This window comes from Schistocerca nitens, chromosome 2, assembly GCF_023898315.1.
Source record: "Schistocerca nitens isolate TAMUIC-IGC-003100 chromosome 2, iqSchNite1.1, whole genome shotgun sequence".
Taxonomy (NCBI): Eukaryota; Metazoa; Arthropoda; class Insecta; order Orthoptera; family Acrididae; genus Schistocerca; species Schistocerca nitens.
In genome coordinates, this window is record NC_064615.1 from 468,183,287 (window position 1) to 468,202,883 (window position 19,597).

Genomic DNA, 19,597 nt, shown 5'->3' on the forward strand with positions numbered 1-19,597 from the left:
CTAACAGACAAGCAACACCGTGAAACAATCGCAGAAGTCAACGTGGGATATACGACGGACGTATCTGTTAGGACAATCCAGTGAAATGAGACAACCGACACGACTGCCACTGCTAACGACACTACATCGTTTGCAAAGCATCTCCTGTGCTCGTGACAATATACTCATATGATGGGCCGTAGACGACTGTAAAACCGTGGCTGGGTCAGATGAGTCCTGATTTCAGCTGGTAAGAGTCAGGGGACTCGATTGATGTTAGCATCCTATATACTATTATGCACAGTACAATCACCAATAAATCTGAGTTTCATTTGAATACCTATAAATCTCTTGACAGTTTACACATACGTCTAGTATGAACACGCACATATTTGTCAGTAAAGAAATTCGTAGATTGGTCAGTCCTAGTATCAGCCAAGGACTGGATTTATCGTAAAGGTGTGGTAGGCGATTAATTCACGTGGTGGAAAGTTCTTAATGTACGCCAGGCAGGCATCATCATGACTCAGGTGACTGTAGGTCAATGCTATTATTGATCACATGGTTCATCACATGATGTTAATATTTGGTATATGAGTTCTTCAAGTGATTTCATTACAACACGCTGGTCTTAGTTTTTGGATCTAATGACTTTGATTTTCATCAAGTATGGCGTTATCACGGCAGCACGCAGTATTCGTTCTAGCAGCATGCTGCTGCCGGAGATTAAGTGCAAAATGTTAAAGTCCAGCCCCATATACACTCCTGGAAATTGAAATAAGAACACCGTGAATTCATTGTCCCAGGAAGGGGAAACTTTATTGACACATTCCTGGGGTCAGATACATCACATGATCACACTGACAGAACCACAGGCACATAGACACAGGCAACAGAGCATGCACAATGTCGGCACTAGTACAGTGTATATCCACCTTTCGCAGCAATGCAGGCTGCTATTCTCCCATGGAGACGATCGTAGAGATGCTGGATGTAGTCCTGTGGAACGGCTTGCCATGCCATTTCCACCTGGCGCCTCAGTTGGACCAGCGTTCGTGCTGGACGTGCAGACCGCGTGAGACGACGCTTCATCCAGTCCCAAACATGCTCAATGGGGGACAGATCCGGAGATCTTGCTGGCCAGGGTAGTTGACTTACACCTTCTAGAGCACGTTGGGTGGCACGGGATACATGCGGACGTGCATTGTCCTGTTGGAACAGCAAGTTCCCTTGCCCGTCTAGGAATGGTAGAACGATGGGTTCAATGACGGTTTGGATGTACCGTGCACTATTCAGTGCCCCTCGACGATCACCAGTGGTGTACGGCCAGTGTAGGAGATCGCTCCCCACACCATGATGCCGGGTGTTGGCCCTGTGTGCCTCGGTCGTATGCAGTCCTGATTGTGGCGCTCACCTGCACGGCGCCAAACACGCATACGACCATCATTGGCACCAAGGCAGAAGCGACTCTCATCGCTGAAGACGACACGTCTCCATTCGTCCCTCCATTCACGCCTGTCGCGACGCCACTGGAGGCGGGCTGCACGATGTTGGGGCGTGAGCGGAAGATGGCCTAACGGTGTGTGGGACCGTAGCCCAGCTTCATGGAGACGGTTGCGAATGGTCCTCGCCGATACCCCAGGAGCAACAGTGTCCCTAATTTGCTGGGAAGTGGCGGTGCGGTCCCCTACGGCACTGCGTAGGATCCTACGGTCTTGGCGTGCATCCGTGCGTCGCTGCGGTCCGGTCCCAGGTCGACGGGCACGTGCACCTTCCGCCGACCACTGGCGACAACATCGATGTACTGTGGAGACCTCACGCCCCACGTGTTGAGCAATTCGGCGGTACGTCCACCCGGCCTCCCGCATGCCCACTATATGCCCTCGCTCAAAGTCCGTCAACTGCACATCCGGTTCACGTCCACGCTGTCGCGGCATGCTACCAGTGTTAAAGACTGCGATGGAGCTCCGTATGCCACGGCAAACTGGCTGACACTGACGGCGGCGGTGCACAAATGCTGCGCAGCTAGCGCCATTCGACGGCCAACACCGCGGTTCCTGGTGTGTCCACTGTGGCGTGCGTGTGATCATTGCTTGTACAGCCCTCTCGCAGTGTCAGGAGCAAGTATGGTGGGTCTGACACACTGGTGTCAATGTGTTCTTTTTTCCATTTCCAGGAGTGTATATATATGTGATGAACCATGTGGTCAATAATAGCATTTACCTACATTCACTTGAGCTGTGATGATGTTCTACATCTACATTTATACTCCGCAAGCCACCCAACGGTGTGTGGCGGAGGGCACTTTACGTGCCACTGCCATTCTGCCATTACCTCCGTTTCCTGTTCCAGTCGCGAATGGTTCGCGGGAAGAACGACTGCCGGAAAGCCTCCGTACGCGCTCAAATCTCTCTAATTTTACATTCGTGATCTCCTCGGGAGGTGTAAGTAGGAGGAAGCAATATATTCAATACCTCATTCAGAAACACACCCTCTCGAAACCTGGACAGCAAGCTACACCGCCATGCAGAGCGCCTCTCTGTCAGAGTCTGCCTCTTGAGTTTGCTAAACATCTCCGTAACGCTATCATGCTTACCAAATAACCCTGTGACAAAACACGCCGCTCTTCTTTGGATCTTCTCTATCTCCTCTGTCAACCCGACCTGGTACGGATCCCACACTGATGAGCAATACTCAAGCATAGGTCGAATGAGTGTTTTGTAAGCCATCTCCTTTGTTGATGGACAACATTTTCTAAGGACTCTCCCAATGAATCTCAACCTGGCACCCGCCTTACCAACAATTAATTTTTTATGATCATTCCACTTCAAATTGTTCTGTACGCATACTCCCAGATATTTTACAGAAGTAACTGCTACCAGTGTTTGTTCCACTCTCATATAATCGTACAATAAAGGATCCTTCTTTCTATGTATTTGCAATACATTACATCTGTCTATGTTAAGGGTCAGTTGCCACTCCCTGCACCATGGTGTAGATCCCATGAAGCCATGGACCCAACAAGGCACTGTACACGCTGGTGGTGGTTCCATAGTTGTGTGAACTGCATTTATATGAAATGGATGGGTCTTCTGGTCTAACTGAACCGATCGTTGACTGGAAATGGTTGTCTTCAGCTACTTGGAGACTATTTGCAGCCATTCGTGGACTTCATGTTCCCAAACAGCAATATAATGCTTATGTATGACAATGTGCCATGTCACCAGGCCACAGTCATTCGTGATTAGTTTTAAGAACATTCTGGATAAAACGGGTTAATGGTTTGGCCACCTGTATTACCCGACATGAAACCCGTCGAACCTTTATGTGACGTAATCGAGAGGTCAGTTCATGCACGAAATCCTGCACCAGCAACACTTTCGCAATATTTTGGACAGCTATAGAGGCAGCATGGTTGAATATTTCTGGAGGTGATTTCCAACGACTTGTTGACCCCACGCCACGAAGAGTTGCTGCACTACACCAGGAAAAAGGTGGTCCGACACAGTATTCGGAGGTATCCCACGACTTTCGTCACCTCAGTATATAGTGCTGAACATGGCACAGCAGCTACGATGCGTGGAATATGCAGGTGACATTAGCAGGTAACCGGGTGTGGTTGCAGGCTGCCCGGTGATGGGTGTTCTGACGCTGGGCCTGGCGTTCTGCGGCTGCCAGCCGGTGTGGGCGGCTGTGCTGCTCGCCGCCGCCACCGCCGTCAGCGGTGCCATCTCCTCGGGGCCGCTCGCCAGCCTCGTTGACCTCAGCCCCAACTTCGCAGGTAGGCCCGCAACACAAACATCCAAAGTTCACAAGGCCGTGGCGGGGACACACTCGTAACCATAAAAGACAAAGAAATCATTAGTATTTTATTACCGTTTAATACATTATATGAGGGCTTGCTGAAAAGTAATGTCTCTGATTTGATGTGAAAACTCTTCAAACTTTTTAAATAAAACATTCTACATCTTTATTCTTCATATCAACATATTAACCTCGCGACATAGTCACTCTAGCGATGAATACATTTCTCCCAACGGGAAACCGGTTTATCGATCCCGCCACTGTAGAATGTTTGACTTTGTTGATGCAGCCACAACCTCACCTGCATCACTATCAAAGTGGAGTCCTCTAAGGTGTTTTATAAGTTTTGGAAAAATAAGGAAATCAGTTGGGGCCAAGTCAGGACAGTATTGAGGATGATCGAGGACAGTGAACCCGTGGCGTTGGAACTGTTGCAGATGTCGCACTCCTCATGCGTTCTCTGGCTTTGTCACGCTAGAGAAAGGATACTCCATGTGTCGACAATCTTCTCAAATTTGTCGTTTTACTTTCTCACACAAAGACATAGTTACATTACACATCTCTATGTTATACAGTAAAATTTGGAGACCTCTAGCGACAAAGGGTTGCAACTTGTGTCAACGAAGGGGGAAAGTCGATCGAGTAATATCCATGGCATTTAATAAAGCACTCCGTCTTCAGGCCACGAGTGGCCTACCGGAACCATCCGACCACTGTGTCATCCTCAGAGGAGGATGCAGATAGGAGGGGCGTGGGGTCAGCACACCGCTCTCCCGGTCGTTATGATGGCATTCTTGACCAAAGCCGCTACTAGTCGGTCGAGTAGCTCCTCAATTGGCATCACGAGGCTGGGTGCACCTCAACCGATATTGAGAACAGAATAAAAAATTCGCAAGCATCACTTTTCAGCACGCCCTTCTAGTAGTTCCTTAATCCTAGCTTCCAGAGTCTCCTATCTTTCCAATATTCCATCTGCAAAGTATTCTCTGACATAACTCTGACACCCCCTTGTAACATGCACTTTGAGTAATGACTGTCTGTCTATTATGACATACCCATTGCACGGATGATATTCATTGTGGAATGAAACTGAAAGGCATGTCCACATTGATAAATTGTGAATTTTGTACTTTAGCTGATCATTTTGCTGGTCTCGTTGTCTCCACTCCAAGGTATGGTTGTTGTGACGAGTTTTTACGTGTATGGACAAAATTTACTTTAACAATGGATGACATATTGCATGAGAGAAGTCACAGCTGTATCAATGTTTTTGAATCATTTACTGTTAGTCTCAGTTGTAATTAGTGACACTTCATAATGGTTTCGATCACATCTAATGACGATCTTCAGATCTGATTTATCATGAGTTATGGGAAATAAGTAAAATACTCGTGAGTAAATTCGTGATTAATGAGCTCAGCAGATGATCATTAAATGTGAACAAAACCAGCAATCAAGTGTGACTAATTGCAATTAAAGAAATACGATTTCCACAGAGAGACTGTAAATACTAAGCGCAAAACGTTTCTCCATTTCGACTCTTGTGTATTTCCCAAACACTGTTTCACAGCTATATACAATCATACCTTTCCATTTCCATTAACTTCCATCTCTATCTTTCCCTCACAACAACTGAAACATCTCTCATACAACAACCAACAAGCAGAACATACCTCCTCGCCTAGTGGGAGGAAGAAGAACAGAGATAATAATACACATGTACATCAAAGAGCTAAACAGTTACATAGATATTCAACAAACGCGTTGAAATCGTTGTGCATAAATCGATATGTAAATTTTATTCAAACGACTTTTTAGCATTAAGACGTTTATGTTTTGTTAATTGAACTACACACTTCTTAAATTTATATACAATACAATGGCAGATCACATACGTTACTGCTATGTGAAGCCAGATTTGTATACAAAGATTCAATGTTGTTCATACATGATATGATCGATGCAGACCTGTATAGGATATTTCATATTATGCATTAGGGTTGATTACGTCACACATTTCCCATACTGTTCTCAGGTGCCCTCTTCTTGTTCTATTAGTTGGAATCCATTCCATCAGCTTCTTATGCCATCTGTCCTTGTATATTTTGGTGTGGTGACGGAATGAGAGAAGGGAGGAGTTTTGCTTGTCACCGTTTCCCCTACCATTAGATTAAAATGGTCACACCTGTTAATCTTCTGCTGCCCGGACCGTAGAAACGTCAGGAACTCCTCTTACAGCAGGGAATTCGATTGCCAAGATAAATAACTTGATTAATGAAGGGAACAGGGTAACTAGAGACCAGTAACAGACAGACAACCATAATAAAATCAGTTATGTTCTTAATAAAACACAGAAACGCTACGCTGTCTCATTAGAAAGGCGGGAATTTGTCAGCCAAAAACATGTTCTTATCTAGCAATCCATAGATTCGAGCGACGTCGACATGAAAAGACATAGAAACACATGAAAAACAGTGATAACTTGTCGATTCCCTGGAGACAGTATTGACCAGAGAGCAAGAGATGAATCTCCAGAATGTATCTTTTCCAGGCCATATCAAAGTAATGAGCCACGAGTAATCATGCAAAGAGGGGCAGCGTGTCAACAAAGCTTACTGCTCTGATATTGACGGAACTGATTTCTCACGGTGCAGCCCAATAAGAAACGGATTTGTGACGAGCAAAAGTTGAATATAGCAGTTGCTTCCATGGCGGTTGAAACCAAGAGACGTATCGCGAAAAGTGCCGCAACTACAATACTACTGCTAGCTTATCAAGAACGGCAACGAATTGAGTGAGAGATAGTGTCTCTCAGTAGTTTTGTTTCCTCGGACAAGGCACATCAGTGTGCATCCTCCAATAAAAAAATGGTTCGTGTAGCCAACTTGACTGGGGGTGGCAATGAAGATGGTTGCTACAGTTTTTTTAGCGATGGGCAGTTCACCCATCCAATGTGTAGGTTAGTGGTCCCGGGGCGGCGCCAGTTCACTGACTACGTCAGTATCTCTCTGTGCCACCATATATTCCCACTTCAACTCCTATAGTTTCTTGAAGTTCCGATAGCTGGCTTCGCTGTACGTAAACTTCAAAATGGAGTCTGTAACGGAGGTGCATTCAGAACAGAAAGCTATCACTGAGTTTTGGGGAAAACCAAAGCACCGCACACATTCATAGCCACTTGCGGAGATCTGGCAGTGAACAAAAGCACTATGAGCCGTTGGGCGAGGTGCCTGGCACGATGAGTCGTTGAGCGAGGCATCTGTCACGCTCACAACAAGGTCACCAGAAACCTCTCCTCTCTCCCGCTGCCGGCCAGCTGTAAACATCCTCAGGAAATTGAGGAAACGACTTCAGCATGTTTGTCACCACAAAAATGCAAACAAACTTCTCCATGACAATGCAAGGCCTCATACAAGTCTGCCCAACTGAGAGGAGCTCACAAAACTTCATTGGACAGTTCTTCCTCATCTACTGTGCTTCTCGTATCTTCCGATATCCACCTGTTCGGCAAAATGAAGTATGCACTCCATGAGAAGCAGCACGTGGGTGATGGGGAGGTTATTGATGCAGCAAGATGTTCGCTCTGATGACGACCAGTAGAGAGGTACAATGTGGGCATACAGGCCCTCCCAGTAAGGTGGCGTAAAGCTGTTGCATTGAACAGAGATTGTGTTGAAAAATAGTGTTTTGAGGCAAAAGAGTGGGAGGTAATAAGATGTATTAGAATCCTGTAAAAATCAACCTGCTTTCAGAAAAAAATTGGATTACTTATTGAACGGTTTTAACTTATAACTTTCGACTTGGTATTTTGTGGACTAGGCCTCTTACCCTGGATAGATACGTTTATCCTTTTGCAACATCCATGAAAGTTTGTATCATCATCATGGAATCACCCTGTATAGGTTCAGTCTTCAGTGACAGTTGAGTTTCAGACATAACCTGTATATTCAAAAAAGAAAAAATATAATTTTGGTACAACAGTAATGAAATGGTATATAGCTATAAAGTACTTTGACAAGTTACTCATCTAATTAAAATGTCTGACAGAGAGTGATGTTGTTTTCTAACATAGATCAACATTCTTTCAGTTTCATAAATCCGTCTACAACATACACAAAGTCATGAAAAGAAATAAACAGTGAACTACTGAACTGTATGATGTACATGCCCTGCTTGTAGCTACCTTTGTTTTCTGAAACATATGTACATGCAATTTTGACTATTACCTACTCCATGCCATAGTGTTTATGGTGGATTTAATCTATGGGACATGTAATTAACTAAAGTGAACTGCATTACATTCGACCTGTTGCAGGAATCCTGATGGGCGTCAGCTGCACCCTCGGCTTCACAGCAGCCTTCATATCGCCTCTCATCGTCAGCGTACTCACCTACAACAATGTAAGTGCAAAACATCCGACTACTGACTAAGATGTCTCAGCTTTACTCAGATGATGATGATGATGATGATGATGATGATGATGTAATTTTAAATTTTAAAAAATAGAACAAAGGAAAGAGGAATTTAAAGAAAGAATTAAGAGAAAATTAAAAGAATGTGAAGCAGAAACGTAGCAAAGATACTAATCACAGCAGCTGAAGAAGTGGGTGGCTTGTGCAAATCTCAAAACCAACCAAAGAAGCTGACAAATAAAACTGATGGTTGAGAGAAGAAAAATTAAGTAGAAACAGGCAAAGATAAGACAAAAAAAAAAAAAAAAAAAACTCCTCCCCAACAGGCCATGAAGGCCCAACTGTACCGACAGGCCACCGTGTCATCCTCAGCCCATAGGGGTCACTGGATGTGAATATGGAGGGCATGTGGTCAGCACACCACTCTCCCGGCCGTATGTCAGTTTCCAAGTCTGGAGCCGCTACTTCTCAATCACGTAGCTCCTCAGTTTGCCTCACAAGGGCTGAATGCACCCCGCTCGCCAACAGCGCTTAACTTCGGTGATCTGACGGGAACCAGTGTTACCACTGATGCAAGGCTGTTGGCTGAAGATAAGATAGACTATAAATAACTGTGCAAGGCTCCGGATAAGAGCATGAAAAATGACATCCAGGAGTATGAAGAAGATAGGTTAAAAGCCAGTCTTGAAAATAAACCTAGTTTAAAGATAGCCAAGAGGAGGTTTATGATTGGAAAAATTCAGCTAATAGTGTTAGACACAGACAAAGGCCGAATTACAGATAAGAAAGAAATACTTGAACATATTGAGAATTTTTGTAGTGACCTAAACAGTAAATTTGATGATAATATCTAAATCCCAAACGAACTGGATGCCTCTGTTTCCCAAATACCAGAAATACTCCTCTCAGAAGTCAAACTTGCTATATACGAGATGAAAAAAGGTACCACTCCAGGTAGTGACGACCTCTCAGTCGACATTTTAAAGCTGATGGATGACGAATCTATAAAGCATTTAGCTAAAATATTTTCATATTGTTTGCACAGTTGAAAATTACCAATAGATTGGAATAAAACCAAAATAATCCTTATTCATAAGAAAGGATGCACCATCACCCAATAAGCCTCCTGTCCACACTGTACAAACTTTTTACTACAATTTTGACTACCAGGTTGAGCACTACACTTGTCCTGGCCCAACCTGTTGAGCAAGCTGGATTTTGTGTTGGGTTCAGCATACCAGAATTGATAATATCCTCACTCCAAGCGAAACAATTAATAGAACAAATGAGTACCATCTACCTCTCTGCATTGCCTTCATAGATTTTGAAAAGGCATCCAGTTAGATCAGTTACCCAGCTGTGTTTGAGGCTCTAACAGAGCAAGGAACAGAAGAGGCCTATATTAAAGTTTTATAGAACATATACAAAACCTCCATAGCGTTTGTGAATGTAGCTGAAGAAACCACTGAATTTCTCATCGAAGAAGGTATAAAACAAGGTGACTCAATATCTCCAAAACTATTTTCAACAGTTCTCAAAAAGCAATGTTTAAATTAGATTTGAAAACAGAGGGAATGCATATTCTGGAAAGACATTAAGTACCAGTAACCTGAAGTTCGCTGATGACATTGTACTTTTTGCAAATAGTATACAATAACTCCAAATACTGCTTAGTGAACATGCATCAATCTGCTCTGAAGTTGGACTAAAAATGAACTATGATAAAATGAAGACCTTGATTAAACGGACACCAGAGGGAAATGTACCTGTTGGAAGTATGCAGCTTCAGAGGTCACAGAATATGTCTATCTGGGTCAACTGCTAAGTATGAATGGAGATTTAAAACCAGAAATATTAAACTAGGGTAGCAAGCTTGTGGAAGATACTCCTCAGTTTTGAAATCCAATAATTTGACTGGGCTGAAGAAAACAGTTTTTGGTCAATGTATACTGCCAGTGATAACTTACCATACAGCTGTGTGATGTGGGCATTAAATGAGTTCTTTGTCAGGAAACTAATAGTAGCCCAAAGAGGAATGGAAAGATCAATGTTGGGCTGTACAAAGTAAGACAGAAAGAAAGCAGTTGATATCAGATAGTCAACAAAGGTCAGTGACACAATGCAAAGAGTGAATACTTTGAAATGGCAGTGGACTAGACAGGTCACATGAAGAAAAGATGCAGGTGGTCAAAACAAGTACTAGATTGGACCCCAATTTACCAAAAAAGAAAAAGGGGAAGACCACTGGACAGATGGGACAGAAACTTAAAAAAGAAGCTCACGACTGACAAAAATGGAAGAATCTACAGAGATTGTATGTTGCACACCAACCCAGAGAGGCCACGTCACCATGTGATCGAATTGGCTGATCATGTACATACAATAACAGCTTTGGAAGTGCATATGACATGAGAAGAATTCTTTTTGTTCTGACTGCAGCCACATGCACTCTGCAATTTTTACCTCTTCATCACTTCTGAAGTCCTTCCCACACAGCACTTCTTTGAGCCACTCGAACACTTGAAAGTCACTCGGGGCAACTTCTGCTAAGTAAGGTGGGTCTTCGAGACATCTAAATTTCATACCCTGTGTTGTTGCTATGGTTGGAATGGCAGTTGGGGTTAGGCATTGTAATGCAGCAATAGTCAGAGATCTTCGCCATTTTCTTCTGTTTGCAGCATTTAAGCACTGATTTAGTAGCCGGCCGGTGTGGCCGAGCGGTTCTAGGCGCTACAGTTTGGAACTGCGCGACCACTACGGTCGCAGGTTTGAATCCTGCCTCGGGCATGGATGTGTCTGTTGTCCTTAGGTTAGTTAGGTTTAAGTAGTTCTAAGTTCTAGGGGACTGATGACCTCAGAAGTTAAATCCCATAGTGCTCAGAGCCATTTTTTTAGAACTGATTTAGTAGCAGATTGGAATACAATTCATTGGTAAGGATTCATTCCCTTTCCATGAAATGCTCGAAAATGAGTCCTTTTTTTGCATCCCAAAGCGAAGTGAGCATGACGTTTCCTGCCAAAGATTGAGTGCAGAATTTTTTTGGTTTTGACAAATAGCTGTGGCACCATTTAGTACTCAATATTTTCATTTCAGATTTCATATCTTGTAGCAGTTCTCTCTAGAAACATATTACATTCAACCTGGAAATTACGCAAAAGTTTCTCACAGACATTGACATGGCGATCTCTCAATTCATGAACATCTTACAGACCTTTTACCAAATAACAATATTTCATGGAAAATATTGTGTAATGAATAACAAAATATTGGCTATTTGTTTACATTAATATGCCCATTTCCCTTCACAAGCTTCTCCACTGTAGCAACATTTTCATTCTTCAGTACATGTTACACTTGCAGCAGGGACACACATGAATCACCATAACATGCTTTAGTCCCGAAATGCATTTCCACGGGTTTGCTGCTCAAAAAACTTATCTCAGATCACTATTCCAAAAGGATGCAAGTAAACAATGGGGTGCACATGTTTGCACTGACACAGAGTCATTTTCTGTTAGACAACAATAGGCTGTCAACTGTTGGGAGTTTGTCAAAACACCTAGAGAACATCTGCCAACTGCCCAATGGATATACAGCTTTTAGACATTTTATTGCAGTTTTAAGGTTTTCATTTAAATTAATATTGTGTAAAAGGATCTTCAGGTGTTTGTAAAAGGTCTGAGAAAGGAGAGAACTACAGTGACTTCCAGTGGTATCTTACAATATTTTTGCATGGTGTCTTATGCTGAAATCTGCAACAACAAACAACAAATGGACATTATTTAATAATAAGCACTTAAATAATTAATACCATATTTTATAATGTGCAAATTACATCAAAAACTAACAGTTCTATTGTATTCATCACATTACTCAAATAAAATACAAATAATAAAAACATACTGTAGCTGATAGGTTTTGTTGTGACTGAAATTTAGTATTAAATGTCAGATGTTGCATAAAAAACATTATTTGCTATTGATCAAATTGCTACTGAGTTTCTTAGACACTGCAGATGCTACAGCAAAACATTAAAATTAAAAATCAAACTCTGAAGAACATTGCAATGTGAATGATAATGGCAACAACATATCAACTACTTTCCAAAAAAATCAAGGTGAAGATTTTGCATATTTTTTTACAAAACTGAACATTTGCTTAACTTAAAAGTGCTTCTCTTATATTCTCTCTCTGTTCATGGGTACTAAATATGTATGGATGCTAAACATACATCAATACAATTAATTTAAGAGGAGATTAGTGTTTAACATCCTGTCAAGCACGAGTGCAAGCTTGGATAAGGGAAAGAAGGGAAGGAAATTGGTGATGCCTTTTCAAAGGAACCATCTCAGCATTTGCCTGAAGGTATTTTAGGGAAATAGTGGTAAACCTAAATAAGGATGGCTGGTTGCGGGGCAATTAATATAGAGCACAATCGAACACATGAACAATGAAGTCATAAATACTGAAAGGTCAATGTAGATATCAATGAGACAAATTCAATGGCATAACTGCTTTGTAGAGTTGGAAGTAAGTTATGGAGTAGAAATGCATTTAAATTTGTGATTGTGCATTGTTTCAGTGGGTTAGAAGTCTCATCACCTTGATGATTGTGTCCCCCTCAACCAAGAGCACTCATAGTATGGTTTGCAGGGGGGGCAGAGGGGTAGGGTATATACCTGAGGTATGGAGTATTTTTAACATTTTGGAAGATGAATGTCAGCTTGTAAGTAGGTATAAAAAGGTCCAGTTCTGACCCTGCTAAAAACAGGCATAACACTGACATTTAAATCGTTTTGTTGAAAAAAAGAAAGAAAAAACCACCTGACTACACTACATTTTTTTCTTTCCCTGAGAGCTAGAGGGGAGAGGGCAGTCTGCAGCGGTCCACTACCTGATCAAAAGCATCTGGATGTGCCTTGTAGAGGGGACCACTATGTGTCACGAGACCTGCCAGTATAAGGGAGCTAGAAAGATTGGGTTACGATGGTCAAGCAGCTCCTCATAAGCCCTACATTTCTGTAGTCAATGTTCAGCATTGTGGTGGTTTAAAAAGCGATTTCACTTGATAATGGCCGACCATAAATGAGTGATTGTGAGTCTGATGGAATGGTCTGGGTTTGGCGAATGTGTGGGGAACATTATGTGCCATCATGTGAAATGCCAACATTGAAATACGAAGGTGGTGTATTGTGGTATGGGGATGGTTATTGTGATTAGGGTATGGTCTCCTTATTGCTCTCAAGAAATTGCTAATTGAAGAAGAGTGTGAACACATTTCACAGCATTACATACTACTATTCAGTAGAGGAATAGTTCGGGGCAATGACATGCATCCTGTCTTAAAGCAGCATGTGTCAATTTGAGTCAATAATCTGTGGACAATAACTTTTCTGGAATAGATTGGCCTGCCCAGTGACCCTTCCTCAAACCAATGGAACACCACTGGGATGAGTTTGAATAGCAACTTATCTCCAGACCCCAGTGTCCGACATCACTACTTGCTTTGGTTTGAGCTCCTGAGAAAGAATGGGTTACCACTCCTCCAGACAAACAAGCACCTTAATAAAGTGTCCCCAGCAGATTTAAAGCTATCAAAGGCAAATGATGAATGCACCCCATATTAATTCCCACTAACAGGTATCCAGAAACTTGTGATCCAATAGTGTATATTTCTATTTTTGTCTTAGAGCTTCACAAAAACACTTGACTATGCTGACTGCCAGGAGGGCTCAATCTCTATCTTCTCCCCCCTTACTGGGTACCCCTGTTCTGTTACATCAATTTATAAGATTGTATGTTATGTGTTAGAAAATAAACTGACCACAAAAAATATTAGTCAGTCCCATAAAGGAGTATACCAGTGGCTTTGGAATGTTGTAGGTGGTGCAGAAATCATACTAGGCAGTCAAATGACATTCCACCAGTGATATAAGTAATGGCACTGATGGTGAAGTGGCAGTTGGTTGTATTAAATTGGAACAGCAAGATATGGAGACATGAGAGAATGACAGAATGGGGCTATTGTGTCCCAATAGGATTTGCAATAGTCACTGAAAGCAGGTTCATCTTAACTAGCTTTTGAGCAAACATTGTGAAAGAAACTGCATATAATAGGCATTGCAGGTCCATTACCTTGAGGCAAGTCATTGATCACAGCAGTAGATGAAGCTGAATGTTCCCAGTGGGCCAAACAATGCCGAAACTGGGCAATATTTGATTGAAGGCATGTAGTGTTGTTTGACAAGTCATGATGTTGCATCTTTTTTGTTAGGTGCTGAGTGCACCAACCACCCAATGGTGTATTTACCCATAGTATGTGGAGGGTGTAGTACCAGCCAAAGGTGGTTCTTTGTTGTAAGGGGAATGTTTTTTATATCATTACTTGGTACTACTCCTTCAGGTCAACATTCTCAGTGACCTCCCCTTTCTTCTTCATCTCTATGATGAATCTTATATGGACACTTATATCTTCCAGGATGACAATGGCCACATTCATTCACGAGTCTGCATGCATATGTTCATGGTTTGATGAACCATCAGTTACAACTCTCTTGGCCAAGTAGATCACCTAATCAAAAATGTCTGGAACTATTAGGATCAGCTGGTGAAAGTAACAGTAAACATCACCACAATTTGATAGCTCTATGTGATCTAACCATCAGTGAGAGGCTTCAGCTGGAAATGTTATACCTTAAGAAGCTCAAGGCTATTCTTCCTCATTGTACTGAGGTTGTAACTAAGGCTAGGGGCAGAATTACTGTGATATCTCCTGGGGGGTGCCAAAATTTTTGTCCTGTGCGCTTATCGTGGTGTTTTGTATTACACAGAATAGTGTAGGTCCTACATTCTACATGTCTTGCAGCATTTTAGTTGTTTGATGTGCACATATTGCTCTATTCAAATGATATACAGTGTAGTAAAACACAGCTTCTTTTGTTGAAATTATTGTTCGACAGCCCACTTTCAGAGTTAAAAAAAGTTAATGTAGATATAGAGTATTTCTTCTAGTCAAATGAAAGTGCCCAAAGATACTCATCTTCCTCACCCCCCCCCCCCCCACCCCCCAACCCCTCAGTGCTATTCAGCCTGTTCATTTGTTGATTGTGATTGGCTTCATAATTAATTCTTTTAATAAGCTTCAAGAGGAGTAAGATTTACAATAAACTTTTTACTTATCTTCTTTTCTCATAACTGACTCAAGTTATTCACATCTAGGGGCTGATTCTTGAAGCTGAAATGTTTGATATTATGGGTTCTCATGGTTCCAATTGACGTAATAACTTCTGAAAAAATTGCCTGAGCAGTTAATTTTATTCTCTCACGTTTATATGTATCACACTGTCTTTACAATTTCCACAGCAAAACTGAAAATTACATTGTTATTGCCAAAAAATAAAAACGTGTTCGATCACATCAGAAACATGCCCATTACTAACCCATTCTGCAGTACTAACAATATTTCAAAGAGTTTACAAATTTTCTTGACAAATGAATCTCTGCCAATTTATATCATTATTTTATAAATGAATCCAGAAGCAAAAATAAGAAATGTCATCAGATTGTGAAATTAGTAATATGAATTTTAAGTGTGCCAGATATTAACAAAAATAATTTCTTTTTATGGATTATAGCTTGAAATATGCCACATCATGTCCAAAGTCATATGCAGTTTTTTTTAGAAAAACAGTTAAGATAATATTAACCCGTTTAAAAATTTGTAAATATTTTTGGTATTGCCTACTTCTGTTGAGGAAAAGTAATGCTAGAGGAGTGTGTCCCTTTATACGGTCCAGCAGTTTTATTTCAATTTTATGATGTCAATTTATTTTTGTTGTTGTTGTTATGGTGGTGGAGTTGTTTGTGGTGGTGATCTGGGTGTCAGTGGTGGTGGTGGTGGTGGTGGTGGTGGTGGTGTGGTGGTGGTGGTGGTGGTGGTGGTGGTGGTGGTCTTTGATCTGAAGACTGGTTTGATGCAGATCTTCATGTTAGTACTACTGCAACCTACATCCATTTGAACCTTCTTACTGCACCATAATCAAACCTCGGTCTCCTACAATTTTTACCCTCTGCCACCTAATGCCATCTTCCATTACCTAACTGATGATTCCTTGATGCATCGGGATGTGTTCTGTCACCTGATACCTTCATTTGGCCAATTTCTGCTATAAGTTACCATTTTCCCCAATTTAGTTCAGTTCCTTCTCATTAGTTCTCTTCTTGTCTGAACTGTTTATCATCCACATTTCACTTTCATGACAAGGCTAAACACCAAAGAAAAAACTTCAGAAAATATTTCCTAAAATTTTAATTTATATTTGATGTTAACAAACTCTTCTTTTTCAGAAACAGTGTTTTTGCTATTGCCAGTCTGCATTTTATACCCTCTCTACTTAAGTCATAATCAATGTTCTGGTGCCTGAATAGCAAAACTCGTCAAATACTGTTCATTTCTCATTTCCTAGTCAAATCCTATCAGTATAATGTGATTTAATTGAAACAGTCTATGACCCTTATTTTACTTTTACTGATGTTTATGTCATAACTTCTTTTCAAGACATCATCCATTCTGTTGAAAAGATTTTCTATAGCCTTTTAAGTCTCTGACAGGATTACAATGTCATCACTAACATCAAAGTTTTTTTTTTATTTCTTCTCTCTGAACTTTAATTCTCTTTCCAAAAGTCTCCTTGGTTTCCTTCACCGGTCAGCCAGTGTACAGGTTGAGTAACATTGAGGATGGGCAGTAATCTTGTCTCACATCCTTCTCAGCTGTTGCTTCCCTTTCATGTCCTTCAACTCCTATAATCTCATCCTCATGTTGTTGTTGTTTTCACATTTTATATCGCAGTAAAACAAAAGTGAGTATATAGTTCTAAATAGGAGCTAAGTGCCCCCCTGCCTCCCCAGAAAAATCACGTTAAACTATCCCTCTTGTGTACATGAGAATGTGTGCTCGCAGCAAACGACAGCACAGTGGCAGCTGGTCTACATCGTGGTTAGCGTGCTGCTGGCTGCACCAGGTGCCGTCTATACCTGCTGTGCCACATCCGAGCTGCAGCCCTGGAACTCCACCACTGCACGTGAACGTGTGCATACTCAGGTGCTGCCAGCAGAGCTGCATGCACTTACCAAGCCGGACGATGACTCCAAGGACGCTGCCGGTGCCTAGCATCTGCTGCTGACTGCTGCCACTGCTTTTCCTACCACTCCCTCTGAGAGAGCAACAGATTTGCCTGGTTTGCGTGTGATCAGCTTGTCAGATGCACGTGGATATCAGTATTATCTTGTGCAAGATGCTGCAATCATTTTAGGACTGGTGCTTTCAGTGTCTCTCTCCTGAAGCAAGTGCTGACACTGCATTTCATCCTGAGACCAGGCTCATTTTCTTGTATTGGCAGAGTTCACATAAGTATGACATATGGATTTTGCAGTGTTTTAAACAACAGTCTGTCAATTAGTATAATTTTGTTTAGCTTTACATACAGACAATTCATTAAAATAATTTCATAATTTTTCATACTTGTTCTTTGATTCGCTGAAACTGTGCCTTTGACTGTTCCTGTACAGTAAGGGCTGTTCAGAAAGTAATACAAAAGTAGTTACCTCAAATTAGTGGATACATGAGGATATTTGTAGATACTATTTTGCATAGTTATCACTCATCAAATCTTCTGCACATACATACCGTTTACTTTTGAGCCATTTTTCCAGCTTTGTCTACATATTTTGAGTTGAATCACATTTCCACTTCCAAATTTTATTTCTAAATTTCAGACCCATGTAATGTGGAGTTGTTAATGCAGGTTCATTTTGTGGCTATGTGACATGCAAGTTGATCTTTGTCTAGTCTAACACTAGTGCAAGAAGTAGCTCTACTCACAAAGTTGTGGGTTCCTCTTTGTGTGAAAATGAGTGTCTCGCATACATGGTGATGTGCATAACTTTTTTGCTTAAAATTACTTTTGATCCAATAAAGATATTTATAAACTGTTTCCACACAAATGAACAGTTGTCATGGGTTCATGAAATGAACAGCAATTTATTCTCACAACTTCACTAGTAACTGAGTTACAGGCATCAAGGTCTTTCTTTTTAATGGAACTATGCTATTTTTTGATTCTAGAATAGGAGATCTCAATGAGAGAAATTCACTGATATAACTCTTTTATGGATTTAACAGGAAATGATGGTGTAAAAAGATATTGAATTTAGGGATTTTCGCATTGTTGTTGCAGGCACTGAATGGCCCACCACCTGGAAGTTTACACTAGTTTTCCAATAAACTTGTGTCAGCAGCTTAAGATGCAAGATGTAAGAACTTACAAAGATTTGAACATGTTTCATGCCAAAGAAAATGTTACATCACTGAAGTCATCTAGCTGGCATTGAGATGACAAATTAACTTTTGTGCTGCCGACAATGTTTAACAAATGGTGAGATCACTGAAGAGTCCTGTAAACTTCTGAATGATGGCCCATTGACAGTCACATCACCAGCACAAAAAAACTATTTTTACTTTGTGATTTCTTATTATATCTAGAGAAAAAGTTATATCACAGAATTTGTCTTGCAGAGATTTGCTATTCTACTGCCAAAAGGCTGCATAGTTCCATAGGAAAAGAAATTGATGTCTGTATCCCAGTTATAAATAAAATTACAAGAATGCATTGTTGTTGCTCCTGCCCACCATTCACCTATGTGAGAACTGATTATAAATGTCTTAATGAATCAAAAGTAATTTGAGGTGAAAATGTTAAGTGCATCACACTATATAATGTGAAATTAACATTAGATTTAGCTTTTCAAATAAAAGTTTGTAATGTTTCTTTTTAGTTCTTTCCTTTTTCCCTAACCCAGGGTTCTGGGTAAGTTTTCCAGATTCTCCCCATTTCCTAATTGTCACTAGCCCTTTACTTTCATCCCTCTTCCTTCCCCTTCAACCATTCTGCCAGGAGGAGCAGCCACTGGCTCCGAAGACTTCCACATTTCCTTAACTGTTATATGTCCTTCTGATGCCAATTAGTGACTGAAATATATATACAGTTTTTTCACTGCTGTATTAGTGATATTATTTAAGATGTTCATGACATAAACAAAATTATTTGGTCAATTCAGTATGCTGTACAAATAATTATTATTACTTTTATTTGTTAGTGTGTGCTGGAGTTGCTGATGGAATAGTCCACTGCCTTATAGACAGTTACAAAAAAAAAAAAAATGACCTAAGGTGCCAAATTACTAACATAGTGATTTGGTGAAATTTTGACTTATGAATAAGATGTATATGTTATTTCCTAGCAAACAATGGTAAATCCAGGATGGAATAACAAAAATATTACAAAAAAGGATAGTTGCTGCTCACCACACAGCAGAGACACGCACACACACACACACACA

The 19,597-nt window shown here is 41.1% G+C and overlaps 1 protein-coding gene across 1 annotated transcript in view; it reads left to right on the top strand.

The window, feature by feature from the left end:
• LOC126236380 (uncharacterized transporter slc-17.2-like) overlaps nucleotides 1-19,314 on the top strand; it is a 311,147-nt gene extending 291,833 nt beyond the window's left edge. Inside the window, exons 8-10 of the mRNA XM_049945638.1 lie at nucleotides 3,605-3,760; nucleotides 8,099-8,184; nucleotides 17,160-19,314. Of these exons, the coding sequence (XP_049801595.1) occupies nucleotides 3,605-3,760; nucleotides 8,099-8,184; nucleotides 17,160-17,369 (452 nt within the window). The 3' untranslated portion in view covers nucleotides 17,370-19,314. The remainder of the gene's footprint in view (nucleotides 1-3,604; nucleotides 3,761-8,098; nucleotides 8,185-17,159) is intronic.
• Nucleotides 19,315-19,597: the final 283 nt, after the last annotated feature.